General features: G+C 50.1%; 1 protein-coding gene across 4 annotated transcripts in view; it reads right to left on the bottom strand.

Moving 5' to 3' along the window:
• The window catches only part of lmna (lamin A), a 139,905-nt gene that overhangs the window by 71,650 nt on the left and 49,103 nt on the right, over positions 1–19,152 (bottom strand). For all 4 annotated transcript variants that reach the window (XM_059979995.1, XM_059979998.1, XM_059979996.1 and 1 more), the window contains exons 3-7: positions 8,716–8,872; positions 5,826–5,951; positions 5,229–5,399; positions 2,665–2,790; positions 108–328 (exon numbers count right to left, since the gene is read on the bottom strand). In XM_059979995.1, the coding sequence (XP_059835978.1) occupies positions 108–328; positions 2,665–2,790; positions 5,229–5,399; positions 5,826–5,951; positions 8,716–8,872 (801 nt within the window). The remainder of the gene's footprint in view (positions 1–107; positions 329–2,664; positions 2,791–5,228; positions 5,400–5,825; positions 5,952–8,715; positions 8,873–19,152) is intronic.

Genomic DNA, 19,152 nt, shown 5'->3' with positions numbered 1-19,152 from the left:
GGTGATGTGGGGTTTATGAGGAGTCGCGGGTGAGGTAATGGGATTGGTCGGCGGAGGATATAGTCACACTGAGTAGGGTCAAGGGAAGGGTCACGGGGTCACCCTACCTCTCCTCCTCCCCCTCCAGCATCTTGCGGTAGGCATTGATCTCCATGTCCAGCGCCAGTTTCACGTCGAGCAGCTCCTGGTACTCGTCAAGCTGGATCTGCATGCGGCGCTGCATTTCGGCCATCTCCCGATCCTTCTCGTTCAACATCCGACGGCTGGTGTCACGCTCACGTTGGAGGGCAGCTTCCAGCTCCTGAATCTTCGCATCCTTGGCTGCCAGCTGTCACAGGTCAAAGGTCAGTCAATTGATAGGTCACAGGTCACATCAGGTCAATAATGGCAGCAGTTCACAAGTCAGCCACAATGACAAGCCACAGGTCACAGGTTCTAACAAGGTGGGCATAGGTCAGAGGTCAGCCACAGAGACAGCAGAGCACCACCTCTGCCGTAGGCACCCAGAAGGCCCTTCACCTCTTGTTGCCAGGCCTCTCCCCACACAGGTCTTCTTTCAGAGTTCCTGTGCCAGTTCTGTTAACCATGAGCTTCACCAGGTTTCCTCCCTCTACACCCACTCATCTCCTTCCCTTCCCTCGGCGCACACTTGCAAGGGGAGGGGTTGCAGTGATGCAGGGCCACATTACCCCAGGGAGCTCCAGGTGGACTTCAGCCGTACGCAATGCCCCGCAGTCAGATGCTCCAGCCGCCAAAATCCACCCAAAGGTGCGTGGGTATGGGTACAGGACTTACACCACCCTCCCCAAAACCATGATGCACCACCCAACATCCCCCAATACCCTTCAACTGTCAGTGTCACGATGTGTGTCTGGGTCCACACGTAATCCACAGAAACCACACTCGCATCCACGGCCAGAGGTTTTCCAGGGGTGGGGGTGGGGGTGGGGGGAGGAATTACACCTCTCAGTTCATCACTAAATCTGCCTCCACAACCTAGCTTGACGAGTGGCTCGGCAAGGAGAGTGTGTGGAACAGAGGAATGCAAGGGCACAGGGACATGGCTCCCTGAAAGTGGAGTCACTGGCCTTCATCAGTCAGGGCACTGCTGAAGCTGGGATGTGATGTTGCAATTGTACAGGGACATGGCTCCCTGAAAGTGGAGTCACTGGCCTTCATCAGTCAGGGCACTGCTGAAGCTGGGATGTGATGTTGCAATTGTACAAAGCATCGGTGGGGCCACACTTGGAATATTGTGGTTCAGTTCATCACACAAAATTACGTCCTGTAGAGGAAAGACTCTTCAATCCGGAGAGTGGAGATTTACGAGGATATTGCTGGGATTCGTGGGACTGAATTATGGACAGAAATTGGGACTCTGTAGTGGAATGTGGGAGAATGACAGTTGACATTATAGAGATGTATAGACTCATGAGGAGCACCGAACGCACACAGTCTTTTCCCAGTGTTGGGGGATCAAGAACTAGAGTGCATGGCTTGAACTGAGAGGGGAGAGATTTAATAGGAATCTAAGGACAAAATTTTTGCTGGTCAGTATATAGAATGAACTGCCAGAGAAAGTTATATGAGACAGCACATTAACAACATTGAAAAGATACTTAGACAGGTACACGGATAGGAAAGGTTCAGAGGGATATGGACAGGTACGCGGATAGGAAAGATTAAGAAGGATATGGACAGGTACACGGATAGGAAAGGTTTAGAGGGATATGGACAGGTACACGGATAGGAAAGGTTCAGAGGGACATGGACAGGTACACGGATAGGAAAGGTTCAGAGGGATATGGACAGGTACACGGATAGGAAAGGTTGAGAGGAATACGGACAGGTACACGGATAGGAAAGGTTTAGAGGAATACGGACAGGTACACGGATAGGAAAGGTTTAGAGGGATACGGACAGGTACACGGATAGGAAAGTTTTAGAGGGATACGGACAGGTACACGGATAGGAAAGGTTTAGAGGGATAGGGACAGGTACACGGATAGGAAAGGTTTAGAGGGATACAGACAGGTACACGGTTAGGAAAGATTTAGAGGGATACGGACGAGTACACGGATAGGAAAGGTTTAGAGGGATACGGACGGGTAAACGGATAGGAAAGGTTTAGAGGGATAGTGGCCATGCACAGACAAATGGGACTGGCTTAGATGGTAATGTAGATCAACGTGACCTGTTAGCCAAATGGCCACTGAGTGTTGTGTGAGTTTGTGCATCTACCCCGGTCCAGTAACAATAACTTAACTCTAATTTAAATACAGACAAGTTTACAGGACTTCCAACACATCTGGGTGACCCACTGACCAAGAAGCCAAATCTGTCTTACCAACCGACAACCTTGTCTCACCCTACCACAAATATTTCCTTTCATTCCACCCACCCCTTCTACTGCTCAATTTTCCCCATGACGTTCCTTTCTTTAATTGCACTCCCCCATTCCCAGTCTCCGAACCGGAAAACTGACTCCAGTCCTCTCTTGGCATGTGGCCTGCCGAGAGGCTGCCTCACACTCAGGTTTTATCTCAGGCCGGTGACGTCTGCAGTCTCTCGATAATGATAATAATCAGTTCATGATAATGCCCGTCCACCCTCACGCGCGCTCCAAGGGCATCTATCACTCCCTCCCTCGGCAAGGCCCCTTACCTGGCTCTGCAGCTGTTTCATCTGGGTGGTCAGGTTGTCCAGCCTGAGGCGGGTGGAGGTCAGCTCCTCGTGAGCCGCTCCGATCAAGTTGCTGTTCCGCTCGGCCGAGAACTTGGCATTCTCCAGCTGCAACAGAGGACGGTAACGTCAGGCGAGCTGGGAGATAGAGAGTCACCACACCCAGTGTCTGCAGAACTAACGGGCTGGTCATCGACTTCAGACAAGGGGACAGAGAACAGACTCCTGAGGTCGAGAGGGTCGAGTTCCTGGGATCGAGCATTCTTAGTTCAAAGTAAATTTATTATTAAAGTACATATATGTCACCATATACAACCCAAAGGTTCATTTTCTTGCAGGCATACTCAATAATCCATAACAGAATGATAGCAAAATGGAATCAATGGAAGACCTCACCTACTTGGGCGTTCAACCAGTGTGAAAACAAGACAACAAACTGTGCAAATACAAACAGCAAGAAACAATAAATAAATAAGCAATAAGTATTGAGAACATGAGATGAAAAGCCCTTGAACATGAATCGATAGTCTGCGGGAGCATTTCAATGATGGGGCAAGTGAAGTTACCCCGTTTGGTTCTAAGCACTGGTGCTCCACAAGGCTGCGCCCTCAGCCCCTCATCTCCTCCCTGTACACTCATGACCGCATGGCTAGATTCCGTTCTCATTCCGTCTACGAGATTGTAAATGATACAACTTGGTGAGCTGTACTTGAAATGATGATGAGTTGGGAATACAGAAAGGAGACAGAGAGCTTAGTGGCGTGTTGTCATTGCAACAACCTCTCCCTCAATGTCAACAAAAGAGCTGGCGATTGCCTTCGGAAAGGGTTGTGGGGTGGAGGGGGCAAGCTCCTGTCTCTATCAACGGTGCTGTGGTCAGGAGGGTTGAGAGCTTCAAGTTCCTGGGAGTGCCCTGCTCCAACCACAGATAACACAGCCAATAAAACTCACCAACACCTCTTCTTCCTCACGAGGCTCAGAAAATTCAGCCAGTCCTCGACGGCCCTAAGTTTTACAGACGCACCACGTAAACCATCTTATCTGGGTGCATCACGGCTCGGTACCGAAACTGCCCAGCCCGAGGCTGCACAGGGTTGTGGACATGGCTCAGCACATCAACGAAACCAGCCTCCCCTCTGTCTACACCCCTCACTGCCTCGGTAAAGCAGCCAGCAAATCAAAAGCCCCACCCTGGACATTCTCTCATCTCCCTCCCCCCATCAGGCCGAGGACAGCGAAGCCTGAGAGCTCGTACCAGCAGGCTCAGGGACAGCTTCCGTGCCGCTGTTATCGGACGATTGAACTTTCCTCTAGATGGACATTCAAGCTACCTCATTGTGGCCCTTGCCTGCGCTGCACTCTCTCTGTAACTGTTCTGTAATGGCTTTTCCCGTGCCCTACCTCGGTGTACTGATGCGATGAAATGACCTGTATGGAGGGCACGCAAAACAAAGCTGTTCACCGTACGGATAAACCAATTATACTCCTTTTCCTCAAGCACATGACTGACCCACTCCTCTCCCGTACCTCAGTCCCTCACATCCTCTCCTGCCCGGCTGTATCACGGTCTGCCACGGCAACTCAAATACACAGGAAGGTACGAAGCTGCAGAGAGCCATGGACTCGGTCCAATACAACACGGGAACATCCCTCCCCACCATCGGTCATATCTACAGGAGGCAACACCATTATCAGAGACCCCCACCGTCCGGGCCAGGCCACCTTCTCACAGCTCCCACCGGGCAGGAGGCGCTGAAGCCCGCAGTCCCCCACCACCTTAATCTCCTTCAAATTTACCCCCTCTCACCATAATCTAACCCATCTCACCTTAATCCCCTTCAAGTTTACCCCCTCACCTTAATCTTCAAATTTACCCCCTCACTGTAATCCCCTTCAAATTTACCCCTTCTCACTGTAATCTCCCTCAAATTTACCCCTCCTCACTGTAATTCCCTTTAAATTTACCCCTCACCTTAATTCTCTTCAAATTTACCCCTTCACCATAATCTCCCTCAAATTTAGCCCCTCACTTTAATCTTCAAATTTACCCCCCATTAATCCCTTCAAATTTACCCCCACCTTAAATCCCCTTCAAATTTACCCCCCCAATGTAATCTCCATCAAATTTATCCCCCTCACTTTCTCCTTCAAACTTGCCCCTCCAATTTTGTCCTTTGAATTTGCCTTCCATGTTAACCCCACCCCCTATCTTAATGTCTTTGGTGCTTGACTTCCCACATTGCCCTTTGAACACCCGCACCCCACTTTAAACTCTGAATTTTCCCTTGACAATCTTTAAATTTGCCTCCTCTCTCTTTAATCTCCATCAAATTTGTTTCCTTTCACCTTCATCCCTATAGAATTTGCCCTCTTACCTTGTCCTTTGAACTTGCACCTCTGGTCCTAATGTTTAAATTTACACCCCCCCCCCACCCGTCAACCTCCCTCGAACCTGCTCCCTCTCAATCTCTCTCAAGTGAAACACCCGCCCCTTGCCCTCTGGCTGCTCTGGTATGTGGAGGGGGGAGCTGGGGAGGCCCAGTTACCTTGGAGTTATAGGTCTTTTCCAGTTCCTCCTTGTAGAGGCGGACCTGCTCTTCGTGCTGGTTGCGTAGGTCACCGAGGGCATCGGCCAGCTTGCTCTCGTACTCCCGCTGTCTGCCCGAGTCAATCTCCACCAGCCGGGACTCGTGCCGCCGTTTGGTCTCCCGGATTTCCTGCCGGGGGGCACAAAAGGGAGTGGAGGGTCAGAGACTTGGCAGGGAAGCTGCCAGGGGTGAATAGAGAGGAGAGGGAGAGGGGAGTGGGGGAGACAGCCATGGGAGGCCTGAGACCAGTCGATGGGGATAACAAGGGGTGAGGAATGGGGAGGGTTAGGGAGAGGAGGTACTTGGTGTAGGAGGAGTGGGGTGGGGTGGGGTTTGGTGTGGGTAGGGACAAAGGAGAGGAGGAGGAGCAGGGTGGGGGGCAGAGAGGGTGGAGATGGACTCTCATTGTAAGGTGGAGGAAAGAAGAAAGATTACCAGAAGTTAGGGTAGTGGAGAGCGAGGTTACAGAGGGGTGGGGGGTTTGAATGGGGAAGGAGGAGGGTCCTCCATAGGGAGGCGGAGGGCAGGGTGGGTGAGGTCACCCCGAGGGCCCACCTCGTCGTAGAGGTTCCTCTGGAAGTCGAGCTCCTCCTGGAGGGTCTGAGCCCGGTTCTCTATTTCCACGCGTCGCAGCATCTCATCCTGAAGTTGCTTCTTGGTGTCGTTCAGGGACAGCTCCAGCTGGGGAGGCACAGCAAGATCCCAAGTCAAACAGTTCCCATTTGCCCCACTGAGAGTCACACAGCATTGATATCAGCCCTTCTGAGGGCTAACGAAATTGAGCAACTCCCCATCAACCCTCACTGATGCATCATAGACACCATCCTATCACGGCTTGTTATGGTAACTGCTCTGTCCGAGGCCACAAGGAACTGCGGAGAGCTGCCGACACAGATCAGCACGTCACCGAAGCCAGCCTCCCCTCCAAGGACTCTGTCTACACTTCCCACTGCCTCAGTAAAGCAGCCGGCAGAATCGAAGACCCCTCACACCCAGACATTCAGGCAGAAGACATGAGGCACTTTATTGATGCACCATCCTATCACGGCTTGTTACGGTGTTTAACTGCTCTGTCCGAGGCCACAAGGAACTGCGGAGAGCTGCCGACACAGATCAGCACGTCACCGAAGCCAGCCTCCCCTCCATGGACTCTGTCTACACTTCCCACTGCCTCAGTAAAGCAGCCGGCAGAATCGAAGACCCCTCACACCCAGACATTCTCTCATCCGCCCCCTCCCATCAGGCGGAAATCTGGAATCACACCCACTGTTTGCCTTATAACAACGGGATAGAAAATGCCTCGTTCGAGTCTTGAACCCGAACCCTACTTCCTTCTTTACTTTGAACTAATGCACTTCACTGACGTAACAATTCGATTTCCATAAACAGGAATCCCAGACAAGTTATTCCACGCATCTCAGAGCGCGTAACAATTATAAACTAATTCCAATTTCTCTGGCCACATTCACCCGTGCCCATCAGTTCTGAGAGCAGAACTGGGCCATTTGGCCCACCACATTGGCTCTTTTTTCCCTCAGCTTCATCCTCCCCGTAACACTCACCAATCAAGAACCTGTCAATCCCTGCATTAAATCTACACTATTACCTGATTGCTGAACGAGTTCCTTCTCATCCCTCTATCCCGAGGCTGTGCCTCTCGTACTGATAGAAACATCCTCACCACACCTACTCTATCCAGGCCTTTCAGCACTGGTATTCAGTTTCAGTGTTAAGCACGCTAGTCCTATTTGGCCCACATCCTGTTAAGCCTTTCCCATGCCTTTTAAATGTTGTTAATGTACCTGCCTCAACCACTTCCTCTGGCAGCTCGTTCCACAGAATGACCACCCTCTGGGTAAAGAAGTTGCCCCTCAGTTTCCTAGTAAATCTCTCTCCTTTGGTTCTTGATTCCCCAACCTGACGGGGAAGAGGACTGATCGCATTCACCCTATCTATGCTCCCCCTGAATTATACACCTCTGCACGATGCACCCTCATTGGCTGGGCACTGAGAATGTGATGTGCCCTCATTGGTTGGGAACCATCAACACAGTACGCCCTCATTGGTTTAAGTAAAAACCTCCAGTGTTGGTGATAACTCATGACACATTGATCTAGAACTGGAAATGGAGAAGGGTGTTATCAACACATTGCTCTAGAATGGAGAAGGTGGGGTATGGTTCACAGCATACTGATCTAGTATTGGGAATGGTTGGGGCAGTCTATAACATATTGATCGAGATCCAGGGAGCTATTCACAACACACCAATCTGGAACAGGGAATGGGAGGAAGCCCTTATAACAGACCAAACTAGAACCAGGAATGGAAGGCATGGTCGACCGCACACTGATCTAGAACCAGGAATGGAGGGCATGGCCAACAACACACTGATCTAGAACCAAGAATGGAAGGCATGGTCAACCACACACTGATCTAGAACCAGGAATGGAGGACATAGTCAACAGCACACTGATCTAGAACCAGGAATGGAAGGTGTGGTCAACAGCACACTGATCTAGAACCAGGGATGGAAGGCATGGTCAACAGCACACTGATCTAGAACCAGGAATGGAAGGCATGGTCAATGGCACACTGATCTAGAACCAGGAATGGAAGGCATGGTCAACAGCACACTGATCTAGAACCAGGAATGGAGGGCATGGCCAACACACTGATCTAGAACCAGGAATGGAAGGCATGGTCAACCACACACTGATCTAGAACCAGGAATGGAGGACATAGTCAACAGCACACTGATCTAGAACCAGGAATGGAAGGTGTGGTCAACAGCACACTGATCTAGAACCAGGGATGGAAGGCATGGTCAACAGCACACTGATCTAGAACCAGGAATGGAAGGCATGGTTAATGGCACACTGATCTAGAACCAGGAATGGAAGGCATGGTCAACAGCACACTGATCTAGAACCAGGGATGGAAGGCATGGTCAACAGCACACTGATCTAGAACCAGGGATGGAAGGCATGGTCAACAGCACACTGATCTAGAACCAGGGATGGAAGGCATGGTCAACAACACACTGGTCTAGAACCAGGAATGGAAGGCATGGTCAACAACACACTGATCCAGAACTGGAAGTTGAGGAAATGGTTCACAGCACACCGATCTAGACCTGGACCTAGATACTCCAGACGTGGTCTAAGAGGAGTTTTGTAACTCTGTAATGTAGTTTGGAAGAGCTAATAAAAGCAAACACACCGCATGCGTTCTCTCCCATCTTACCAAACTACGCGGTCAGTTTCAGGGAACAGTGGACTTGTCCCCAGGGTCACTAATAACCACAATTTATAACTTAATGCTTTTCACGTGAATGTTGCATCTCTCACTGCGGTATCTTTCTCATTACACTTGTGCTTGTGATGATAAACTTTGCCATTCAAAGGCCACCCGGTGCAGGAGAACCCACCCATGACACGGTCCCCACCTTAGCGATCTTGGCTCGCAGCTCCCGCAGCTCATTCTCCAGGTTCCTCTTCTCGCTCAGTGCAGTGGAGAGCGCAGCATCCTTGGAATTGAGGATGGCCTCCAGGTCTCTGAGACGTGCCTGGGCGGCTGCCAGATCGGACTCCTTCTTTGCATTCCTGGAGGCGGGAACAGGGGAGGGGGAGAGAAGATTAGGACCACTGCTCAGCGGTGCTCTCAACTGCAGTCTCAATCAGATACATCCCTCCCCACCATCTACAGCAGACGCTGCCTCAAGAAGGCAACACCATGATAGAAGATGCCCACCATCCGGACCAGGCCACGTTCTCACAGCTCCCATCCAGCAGGAGGTACAGAAGCCTGAAGTCCCACACCACCAGGGTCAGGAACAGCGACCTCCCTTCAACCGTTCGGTTCCTGAACCAATGACTATAGCCCTAATCACCATCTCAGTACAGAAACTCTGTGACCTCTTTCCAATAGGCTTTATTTTGTTCTAATTGTATTTTTGTTGTAAAAACTGTGTATAATGTTTCCTTTGCGAGTATGTTGTAAATGCTATGATGCTGTTGCAAGTTCTGCACGTAAACGTACTTGTGCTTCCGACGACTCACCTGACCTTGACTTTAATAATACCCACCAGAGTGTGTCTGAAAATTCCTGTTGTCTTGATTCCAGCTGTTGATCCTGACAGAAGCCCTCCACGCCCCTCTCACCCTCGCTGATCTCCCTGGACCCACTGTCAGTTCATCCCGAACAGACTTCCAATTCATGCCCGCCCTTCCTCTCCCAGGAGCGCACCCTTGAATGTAAACTCCATTCAAAGTAGCCCCAACATTCCTCTCCTATCCACAAGCCCTCTGAGACCCATAGGAAGCTGGGATCAGATTGCTGTGCAATAGCAAATGGAGTTTAATTCAAATCAATGTAGAAATATCACTGTGAACAGCAAGACCAGGAATTGTTGTAAAACAGCGGGACCTTGGTTCCCTGAAAATGAAATCACACGGGGACAGGGTGGAGAAGGTTCTTGGGCCTCCGGCCTTCTTCAGTCAGGGCAGAGCGTAAAAGTTGGGTGGTCGTTGTGGAGGACATTGGTGAGGCCATTGGAGTATTGTGTTCAGGTTTGGTCAGCCTGCTGCAGGAACGATGTGACTAAACCAGAAAGAGTGCAGAGGAGATTTACCAGTATGCTACCAGGACTTGATGAGAGAGGTAAGGCAGCTTAGGACTTTATTTCTTGGAGTGTAGGAGATTGAGAGGTGACCCTATAGAGTTGTAGAAAATGAAGAGGGGCAAATGCTCATGGTCTTTTCCCCCAGCTTGGGGAATCAAGAACTAGAGGGAAGGGATTTGATAGGAATGTGAGGAGCAACTTCTTCACCTAGAGGGTGGTCAGTCTGTGGAGTGAGCTGCCAGAGGAAGTGATTGAGGCAGATACATAGATTAAAGACAATTGACAGATAAATAGACAGGAAAGGTTTAGAGGGATATGGACAACTGGTACACGGATGGGAAAGGTTTAGAGGAATACGGACAGGTACACGGATAGGAAAGGTTTAGAGGGATATGGACAGGTACACGGATAGGAAAGGTTCAGAGGAATACGGACAGGTACACGGATAGGAAAGGTTTACAGGGATACGGACAGGTACACGGATGGGAAAGGTTCAGAGGGATATGGACAGGTACACGGATAGGAAAGGTTCAGAGGAATACGGACAGGTACACGGATGGGAAAGGTTTAGAGGGATACGGACAGGTACACGGATAGGAAAGGTTTAGAGGGATACGGACAGGTACACGGATGGGAAAGGTTTAGAGGGATACGGACAGGTACACGGATGGGAAAGGTTTAGAGGGATACGGACAGGTACACGGATGGAAAAGGTTTAGAGGGATACGGACAGGTACACGGATGGGAAAGGTTTAGAGGGATACGGACAGGTACACGGATGGGAAAGGTTTAGAGGGATACGGACAGGTACACGGATGGGAAAGGTTTAGAGGGATACGGACAGGTACACGGATGGGAAAGGTTTAGAGGGATACGGACAGGTACACGGATGGGAAAGGTTCAGAGGGATACGGACAGGTACACGGATGGGAAAGGTTCAGAGGGATACGGACAGGTACACGGATGGGAAAGGTTTAGAGGGATACGGACAGGTACACGGATAGGAAAGGTTTAGAGGGATACGGACAGGTACACGGATAGGAAAGGTTTAGAGGGATACGGACAGGGACACGGATAGGAAAGGTTCAGAGGGATATGGACAGGTACATGGATGGGAAAGGATCAGAAAGACACGGACAGGTACATGGATGGGAAAGGATCAGAGGGACACGGACAGGTACACGGATAGGAAAGGTATAGAGGGAAACGGACAGGTACATGGATAGGAAAGGTATAGAGGGAAACGGACAGGTACATGGATAGGAAAGGATCAGAGGGATACGGACAGGTACATGGATAGGAAAGTTTCAGAGGGATACGGACAGGTACACGGATAGGAAAGGATCAGAGGGATACGGACAGGTACACGGATAGGAAAGGTTTAGAGGGATACGGACAGGTACACGGATGGGAAAGGTTTAGAGGGATACGGACAGGTACACGGATGGGAAAGGTTTAGAGGGATACGGACAGGGACACGGATGGGAAAGGTTTAGAGGGATACGGACAGGTACACGGATAGGAAAGGTTTAGAGGGATACGGACAGGTACACGGATGGGAAAGGTTTAGAGGGATACGGACAGGTACACGGATAGGAAAGGTTTAGAGGGATACAGACAGGGACACGGATAGGAAAGGTTCAGAGGGATATGGACAGGTACATGGATGGGAAAGGTTCAGAGGGATACGGACAGGGACACGGATAGGAAAGGTTCAGAGGGATATGGACAGGTACACGGATGGGAAAGGTTTAGAGGGATACGGACAGGTACACGGATGGGAAAGGTTTAGAGGGATACGGACAGGTACACGGATGGGAAAGGTTTAGAGGGATACGGACAGGTACACAGATGGGAAAGGTTTAGAGGGATACGGACAGGTACACGGATAGGAAAGGTATAGAGGGATACGGACAGGTACATGGATAGGAAAGGATCAGAGGGACACGGACAGGTACACGGATAGGAAAGGATCAGAGGGATACGGACAGGTACACGGATAGGAAAGGTATAGAGGGATACGGACAGGTACATGGATAGGAAAGGATCAGAAAGACACGGACAGGTACATGGATAGGAAAGGATCAGAGGGATACGGACAGGTACACGGATAGGAAAGGTATAGAGGGAAACGGACAGGTACATGGATAGGAAAGGATCAGAGGGATACGGACAGGTACATGGATAGGAAAGTTTCAGAGGGATACGGACAGGTACACGGATAGGAAAGGATCAGAGGGATACGGACAGGTACACGGATAGGAAAGGTTTAGAGGGATACGGACAGGTACATGGATGGGAAAGGTTTAGAGGGATACGGACAGGTACACGGATGGGAAAGGTTTAGAGGGATACGGACAGGTACACGGTTAGGAAAGGTTTAGAGGGATATGGACAGGTACACGGATGGGAAAGGTTTAGAGGGATACGGACAGGTACACGGATAGGAAAGGTTTAGAGGGATACGGACAGGTACACGGATGGGAAAGGTTTAGAGGGATACGGACAGGTACACGGATGGGAAAGGTTCAGAGGGATACGGACAGGTACACGGATGGGAAAGGTTTAGAGGGATACGGACAGGTACACGGATAGGAAAGGTTTAGAGGGATACGGACAGGTACACGGATGGGAAAGGTTTAGAGGGATACGGACAGGTACACGGATAGGAAAGGTTTAGAGGGATATGGACAGGGACACGGATGGGAAAGGTTTAGAGGGATACGGACAGGGACACGGATGGGAAAGGTTTAGAGGGATACGGACAGGGACACGGATGGGAAAGGTTTAGAGGGATACGGACAGGGACACGGATAGGAAAGGTTTAGAGGGATACGGACAGGTACACGGATGGGAAAGGTTTAGAGGGATACGGACAGGTACACGGATAGGAAAGGTTTAGAGGGATACGGACAGGGACACGGATAGGAAAGGTTCAGAGGGATATGGACAGGTACATGGATGGGAAAGGTTTAGAGGGATACGGACAGGGACACGGATAGGAAAGGTTCAGAGGGATATGGACAGGTACATGGATAGGAAAGGTTTAGAGGGATATGGACAGGTACACGGATGGGAAAGGTTTAGAGGGATACGGACAGGTACACGGATGGGAAAGGTTTAGAGGGATACGGACAGGTACACGGATGGGAAAGGTTTAGAGGGATACGGACAGGTACACAGATGGGAAAGGTTTAGAGGGATACGGACAGGTACACGGATAGGAAAGGTATAGAGGGATACGGACAGGTACATGGATAGGAAAGGATCAGAGGGACACGGACAGGTACATGGATAGGAAAGGATCAGAGGGATACGGACAGGTACACGGATAGGAAAGGATCAGAGGGATACGGACAGGTACACGGATAGGAAAGGTATAGAGGGATACGGACAGGTACATGGATAGGAAAGGATCAGAAAGACACGGACAGGTACATGGATAGGAAAGGATCAGAGGGATACGGACAGGTACACGGATAGGAAAGGTATAGAGGGAAACGGACAGGTACATTGATAGGAAAGGATCAGAGGGATACGGACAGGTACATGGATAGGAAAGTTTCAGAGGGATACGGACAGGTACATGGATAGGAAAGGATCAGAGGGATACGGACAGGTACACGGATAGGAAAGGTTTAGAGGGATATGGATAGGTACACGGATGGGAAAGGATTAGAGGGATACGGACAGGTACACGGATAGGAAAGGTTTAGAGGGATACGGACAGGTACACGGATAGGAAAGATTTAGAGGGATACGGACAGGTACACGGATAGGAAAGGTTTAGAGGGATATGGACAGGTACATGGATAGGAAAGGATCAGAGGGATACGGACAGGTACACGGATAGGAAAGGTTTAGAGGGATACGGACAGGTACACGGATGGGAAAGGTTTAGAGGGATACGGACAGGTACACGGATGGGAAAGGTTTAGAGGGATACGGACAGGTACACAGATGGGAAAGGTTTAGAGGGATACGGACAGGTACACGGATAGGAAAGGTATAGAGGGATACGGACAGGTACATGGATAGGAAAGGATCAGAGGGACACGGACAGGTACACGGATAGGAAAGGATCAGAGGGATACGGACAGGTACACGGATAGGAAAGGATCAGAGGGATACGGACAGGTACACGGATAGGAAAGGTATAGAGGGATACGGACAGGTACATGGATAGGAAAGGATCAGAAAGACACGGACAGGTACATGGATAGGAAAGGATCAGAGGGATACGGACAGGTACACGGATAGGAAAGGTATAGAGGGAAACGGACAGGTACATGGATAGGAAAGGATCAGAGGGATACGGACAGGTACATGGATAGGAAAGTTTCAGAGGGATACGGACAGGTACACGGATAGGAAAGGATCAGAGGGATACGGACAGGTACACGGATAGGAAAGGTTTAGAGGGATACGGACAGGTACACGGATGGGAAAGGTTTAGAGGGATACGGACAGGTACACGGATGGGAAAGGTTTAGAGGGATACGGACAGGTACACGGTTAGGAAAGGTTTAGAGGGATATGGACAGGTACACGGATGGGAAAGGTTTAGAGGGATACGGACAGGTACACGGATAGGAAAGGTTTAGAGGGATACGGACAGGTACACGGATAGGAAAGGTTTAGAGGGATACGGACAGGTACACGGATGGGAAAGGTTTAGAGGGATACGGACAGGTACACGGATAGGAAAGGTTTAGAGGGATATGGACAGGGACACGGATGGGAAAGGTTTAGAGGGATACGGACAGGGACACGGATGGGAAAGGTTTAGAGGGATACGGACAGGGACACGGATGGGAAAGGTTTAGAGGGATACGGACAGGGACACGGATAGGAAAGGTTTAGAGGGATACGGACAGGTACACGGATGGGAAAGGTTTAGAGGGATACGGACAGGTACACGGATAGGAAAGGTTTAGAGGGATACGGACAGGGACACGGATAGGAAAGGTTCAGAGGGATATGGACAGGTACATGGATGGGAAAGGTTTAGAGGGATACGGACAGGGACACGGATAGGAAAGGTTCAGAGGGATATGGACAGGTACATGGATAGGAAAGGTTTAGAGGGATATGGACAGGTACACGGATGGGAAAGGTTTAGAGGGATACGGACAGGTACACGGATGGGAAAGGTTTAGAGGGATACGGACAGGTACACGGATGGGAAAGGTTTAGAGGGATACGGACAGGTACACAGATGGGAAAGGTTTAGAGGGATACGGACAGGTACACGGATAGGAAAGGTATAGAGGGATACGGACAGGTACATGGATAGGAAAGGATCAGAGGGACACGGACAGGTACATGGATAGGAAAGGATCAGAGGGATACGGACAGGTACACGGATAGGAAAGGATCAGAGGGATACGGACAGGTACACGGATAGGAAAGGTATAGAGGGATACGGACAGGTACATGGATAGGAAAGGATCAGAAAGACACGGACAGGTACATGGATAGGAAAGGATCAGAGGGATACGGACAGGTACACGGATAGGAAAGGTATAGAGGGAAACGGACAGGTACATTGATAGGAAAGGATCAGAGGGATACGGACAGGTACATGGATAGGAAAGTTTCAGAGGGATACGGACAGGTACATGGATAGGAAAGGATCAGAGGGATACGGACAGGTACACGGATAGGAAAGGTTTAGAGGGATATGGATAGGTACACGGATGGGAAAGGATTAGAGGGATACGGACAGGTACACGGATAGGAAAGGTTTAGAGGGATACGGACAGGTACACGGATAGGAAAGATTTAGAGGGATACGGACAGGTACACGGATAGGAAAGGTTTAGAGGGATATGGACAGGTACATGGATAGGAAAGGATCAGAGGGATACGGACAGGTACACGGATAGGAAAGGTTTAGAGGGATACGGACAGGTACACGGATGGGAAAGGTTTAGAGGGATACGGACAGGTACACGGATGGGAAAGGTTTAGAGGGATACGGACAGGTACACAGATGGGAAAGGTTTAGAGGGATACGGACAGGTACACGGATAGGAAAGGTATAGAGGGATACGGACAGGTACATGGATAGGAAAGGATCAGAGGGACACGGACAGGTACACGGATAGGAAAGGATCAGAGGGATACGGACAGGTACACGGATAGGAAAGGATCAGAGGGATACGGACAGGTACACGGATAGGAAAGGTATAGAGGGATACGGACAGGTACATGGATAGGAAAGGATCAGAAAGACACGGACAGGTACATGGATAGGAAAGGATCAGAGGGATACGGACAGGTACACGGATAGGAAAGGTATAGAGGGAAACGGACAGGTACATGGATAGGAAAGGATCAGAGGGATACGGACAGGTACATGGATAGGAAAGTTTCAGAGGGATACGGACAGGTACACGGATAGGAAAGGATCAGAGGGATACGGACAGGTACACGGATAGGAAAGGTTTAGAGGGATACGGACAGGTACACGGATGGGAAAGGTTTAGAGGGATACGGACAGGTACACGGATGGGAAAGGTTTAGAGGGATACGGACAGGTACACGGTTAGGAAAGGTTTAGAGGGATATGGACAGGTACACGGATGGGAAAGGTTTAGAGGGATACGGACAGGTACACGGATAGGAAAGGTTTAGAGGGATACGGACAGGTACACGGATGGGAAAGGTTCAGAGGGATACGGACAGGTACACGGATGGGAAAGGTTCAGAGGGATACGGACAGGTACACGGATGGGGAAGGTTCAGAGGGATACGGACAGGTACACGGATAGGAAAGGTTTAGAGGGATACGGACAGGTACACGGATGGGAAAGGTTTAGAGGGATACGGACAGGTACACGGATAGGAAAGGTTTAGAGGGATATGGACAGGGACACGGATGGGAAAGGTTTAGAGGGATACGGACAGGGACACGGATGGGAAAGGTTTAGAGGGATACGGACATGGACACGGATAGGAAAGGTTTAGAGGGATACGGACAGGGACACGGATGGGAAAGGTTTAGAGGGATACGGACAGGTACACGGATAGGAAAGGTTTAGAGGGATACGGACAGGGACACGGATAGGAAAGGTTCAGAGGGATATGGACAGGTACATGGATGGGAAAGGTTTAGAGGGATACGGACAGGGACACGGATAGGAAAGGTTCAGAGGGATATGGACAGGTACACGGATGGGAAAGGTTTAGAGGGATATGGACAGGTACACGGATGGGAAAGGTTTAGAGGGATACGGACAGGTACACGGAATGGAAAGGTTTAGAGGGATACGGAGAGGTACACGGATGTGAAAGGTTTAGAGGGATACGGACAGGTACACAGATGGGAAAGGTTTAGAGGGATACGGACAGGTACACGGATAGGAAAGGTATAGAGGGATACGGACAGGTACATGGATAGGAAAGGATCAGAGGGACACGGACAGGTACATGGATAGGAAAGGATCAGAGGGATACGGACAGGTACACGGATAGGAAAGGATCAGAGGGATACGGACAGGTACACGGATAGGAAAGGTATAGAGGGATACGGACAGGTACATGGATAGGAAAGGATCAGAAAGACACGGACAGGTACATGGATAGGAAAGGATCAGAGGGATACGGACAGGTACACGGATAGGAAAGGTATAGAGGGAAACGGACAGGTACATGGATAGGAAAGGATCAGAGGGATACGGACAGGTACATGGATAGGAAAGTTTCAGAGGGATACGGACAGATACACGGATAGGAAAGGATCAGAGGGATACGGACAGGTACACGGATAGGAAAGGTTTAGAGGGATACGGACAGGTACACGGATGGGAAAGGTTTAGAGGGATACGGACAGGTACACGGATGGGAAAGGTTTAGAGGGATACGGACAGGTACACGGTTAGGAAAGGTTTAGAGGGATACGGACAGGTACACGGATGGGAAAGGTTTAGAGGGATACGGACAGGTACACGGATAGGAAAGGTTTAGAGGGATACGGACAGGTACACGGATGGGAAAGGTTTAGAGGGATACGGACAGGTACACGGATGGGAAAGGTTCAGAGGGATACGGACAGGTACACGGATGGGGAAGGTTCAGAGGGATACGGACAGGTACACGGATGGGAAAGGTTTAGAGGGATACGGACAGGTACACGGATAGGAAAGGTTTAGAGGGATACGGACAGGTACACGGATGGGAAAGGTTTAGAGGGATACGGACAGGTACACGGATAGGAAAGGTTTAGAGGGATATGGACAGGGACACGGATGGGAAAGGTTTAGAGGGATACGGACAGGGACACGGATGGGAAAGGTTTAGAGGGATACGGACAGGGACACGGATGGGAAAGGTTTAGAGGGATACGGACAGGTACACGGATGGGAAAGGTTTAGAGGGATACGGACAGGTACACGGATAGGAAAGGTTTAGAGGGATACGGACAGGGACACGGATAGGAAAGGTTCAGAGGGAAATGGACAGGTACATGGATGGGAAAGGTTTAGAGGGATACGGACAGGGACACGGATAGGAAAGGTTCAGAGGGATATGGACAGGTACATGGATAGGAAAGGTTTAGAGGGATATGGACAGGTACACGGATGGGAAAGGTTTAGAGGGATACGGACAGGTACACGGATGGGAAAGGTTTAGAGGGATACGGACAGGTACACGGATGGGAAAGGTTTAGAGGGATACGGACAGGTACACAGATGGGAAAGGTTTAGAGGGATACGGACAGGTACACGGATAGGAAAGGTATAGAGGGATACGGACAGGTACATGGATAGGAAAGGATCAGAGGGACACGGACAGGTACATGGATAGGAAAGGATCAGAGGGATACGGACAGGTACACGGATAGGAAAGGATCAGAGGGATACGGACAGGTACACGGATAGGAAAGGTATAGAGGGATACGGACAGGTACATGGATAGGAAAGGATCAGAAAGACACGGACAGGTACATGGATAGGAAAGGATCAGAGGGATACGGACAGGTACACGGATAGGAAAGGTATAGAGGGAAACGGACAGGTACATTGATAGGAAAGGATCAGAGGGATACGGACAGGTACATGGATAGGAAAGTTTCAGAGGGATACGGACAGGTACATGGATAGGAAAGGATCAGAGGGATACGGACAGGTACACGGATAGGAAAGGTTTAGAGGGATATGGACAGGTACACGGATGGGAAAGGATTAGAGGGATACGGACAGGTACACGGATAGGAAAGGTTTAGAGGGATACGGACAGGTACACGGATAGGAAAGA

The sequence above is a fragment of the Hypanus sabinus genome, chromosome 9 (genome assembly GCF_030144855.1).
Source record: "Hypanus sabinus isolate sHypSab1 chromosome 9, sHypSab1.hap1, whole genome shotgun sequence".
Lineage (NCBI taxonomy): Eukaryota > Metazoa > Chordata > Chondrichthyes > Myliobatiformes > Dasyatidae > Hypanus > Hypanus sabinus.
This window is presented reverse-complemented; position numbering and strand designations above follow the sequence as displayed.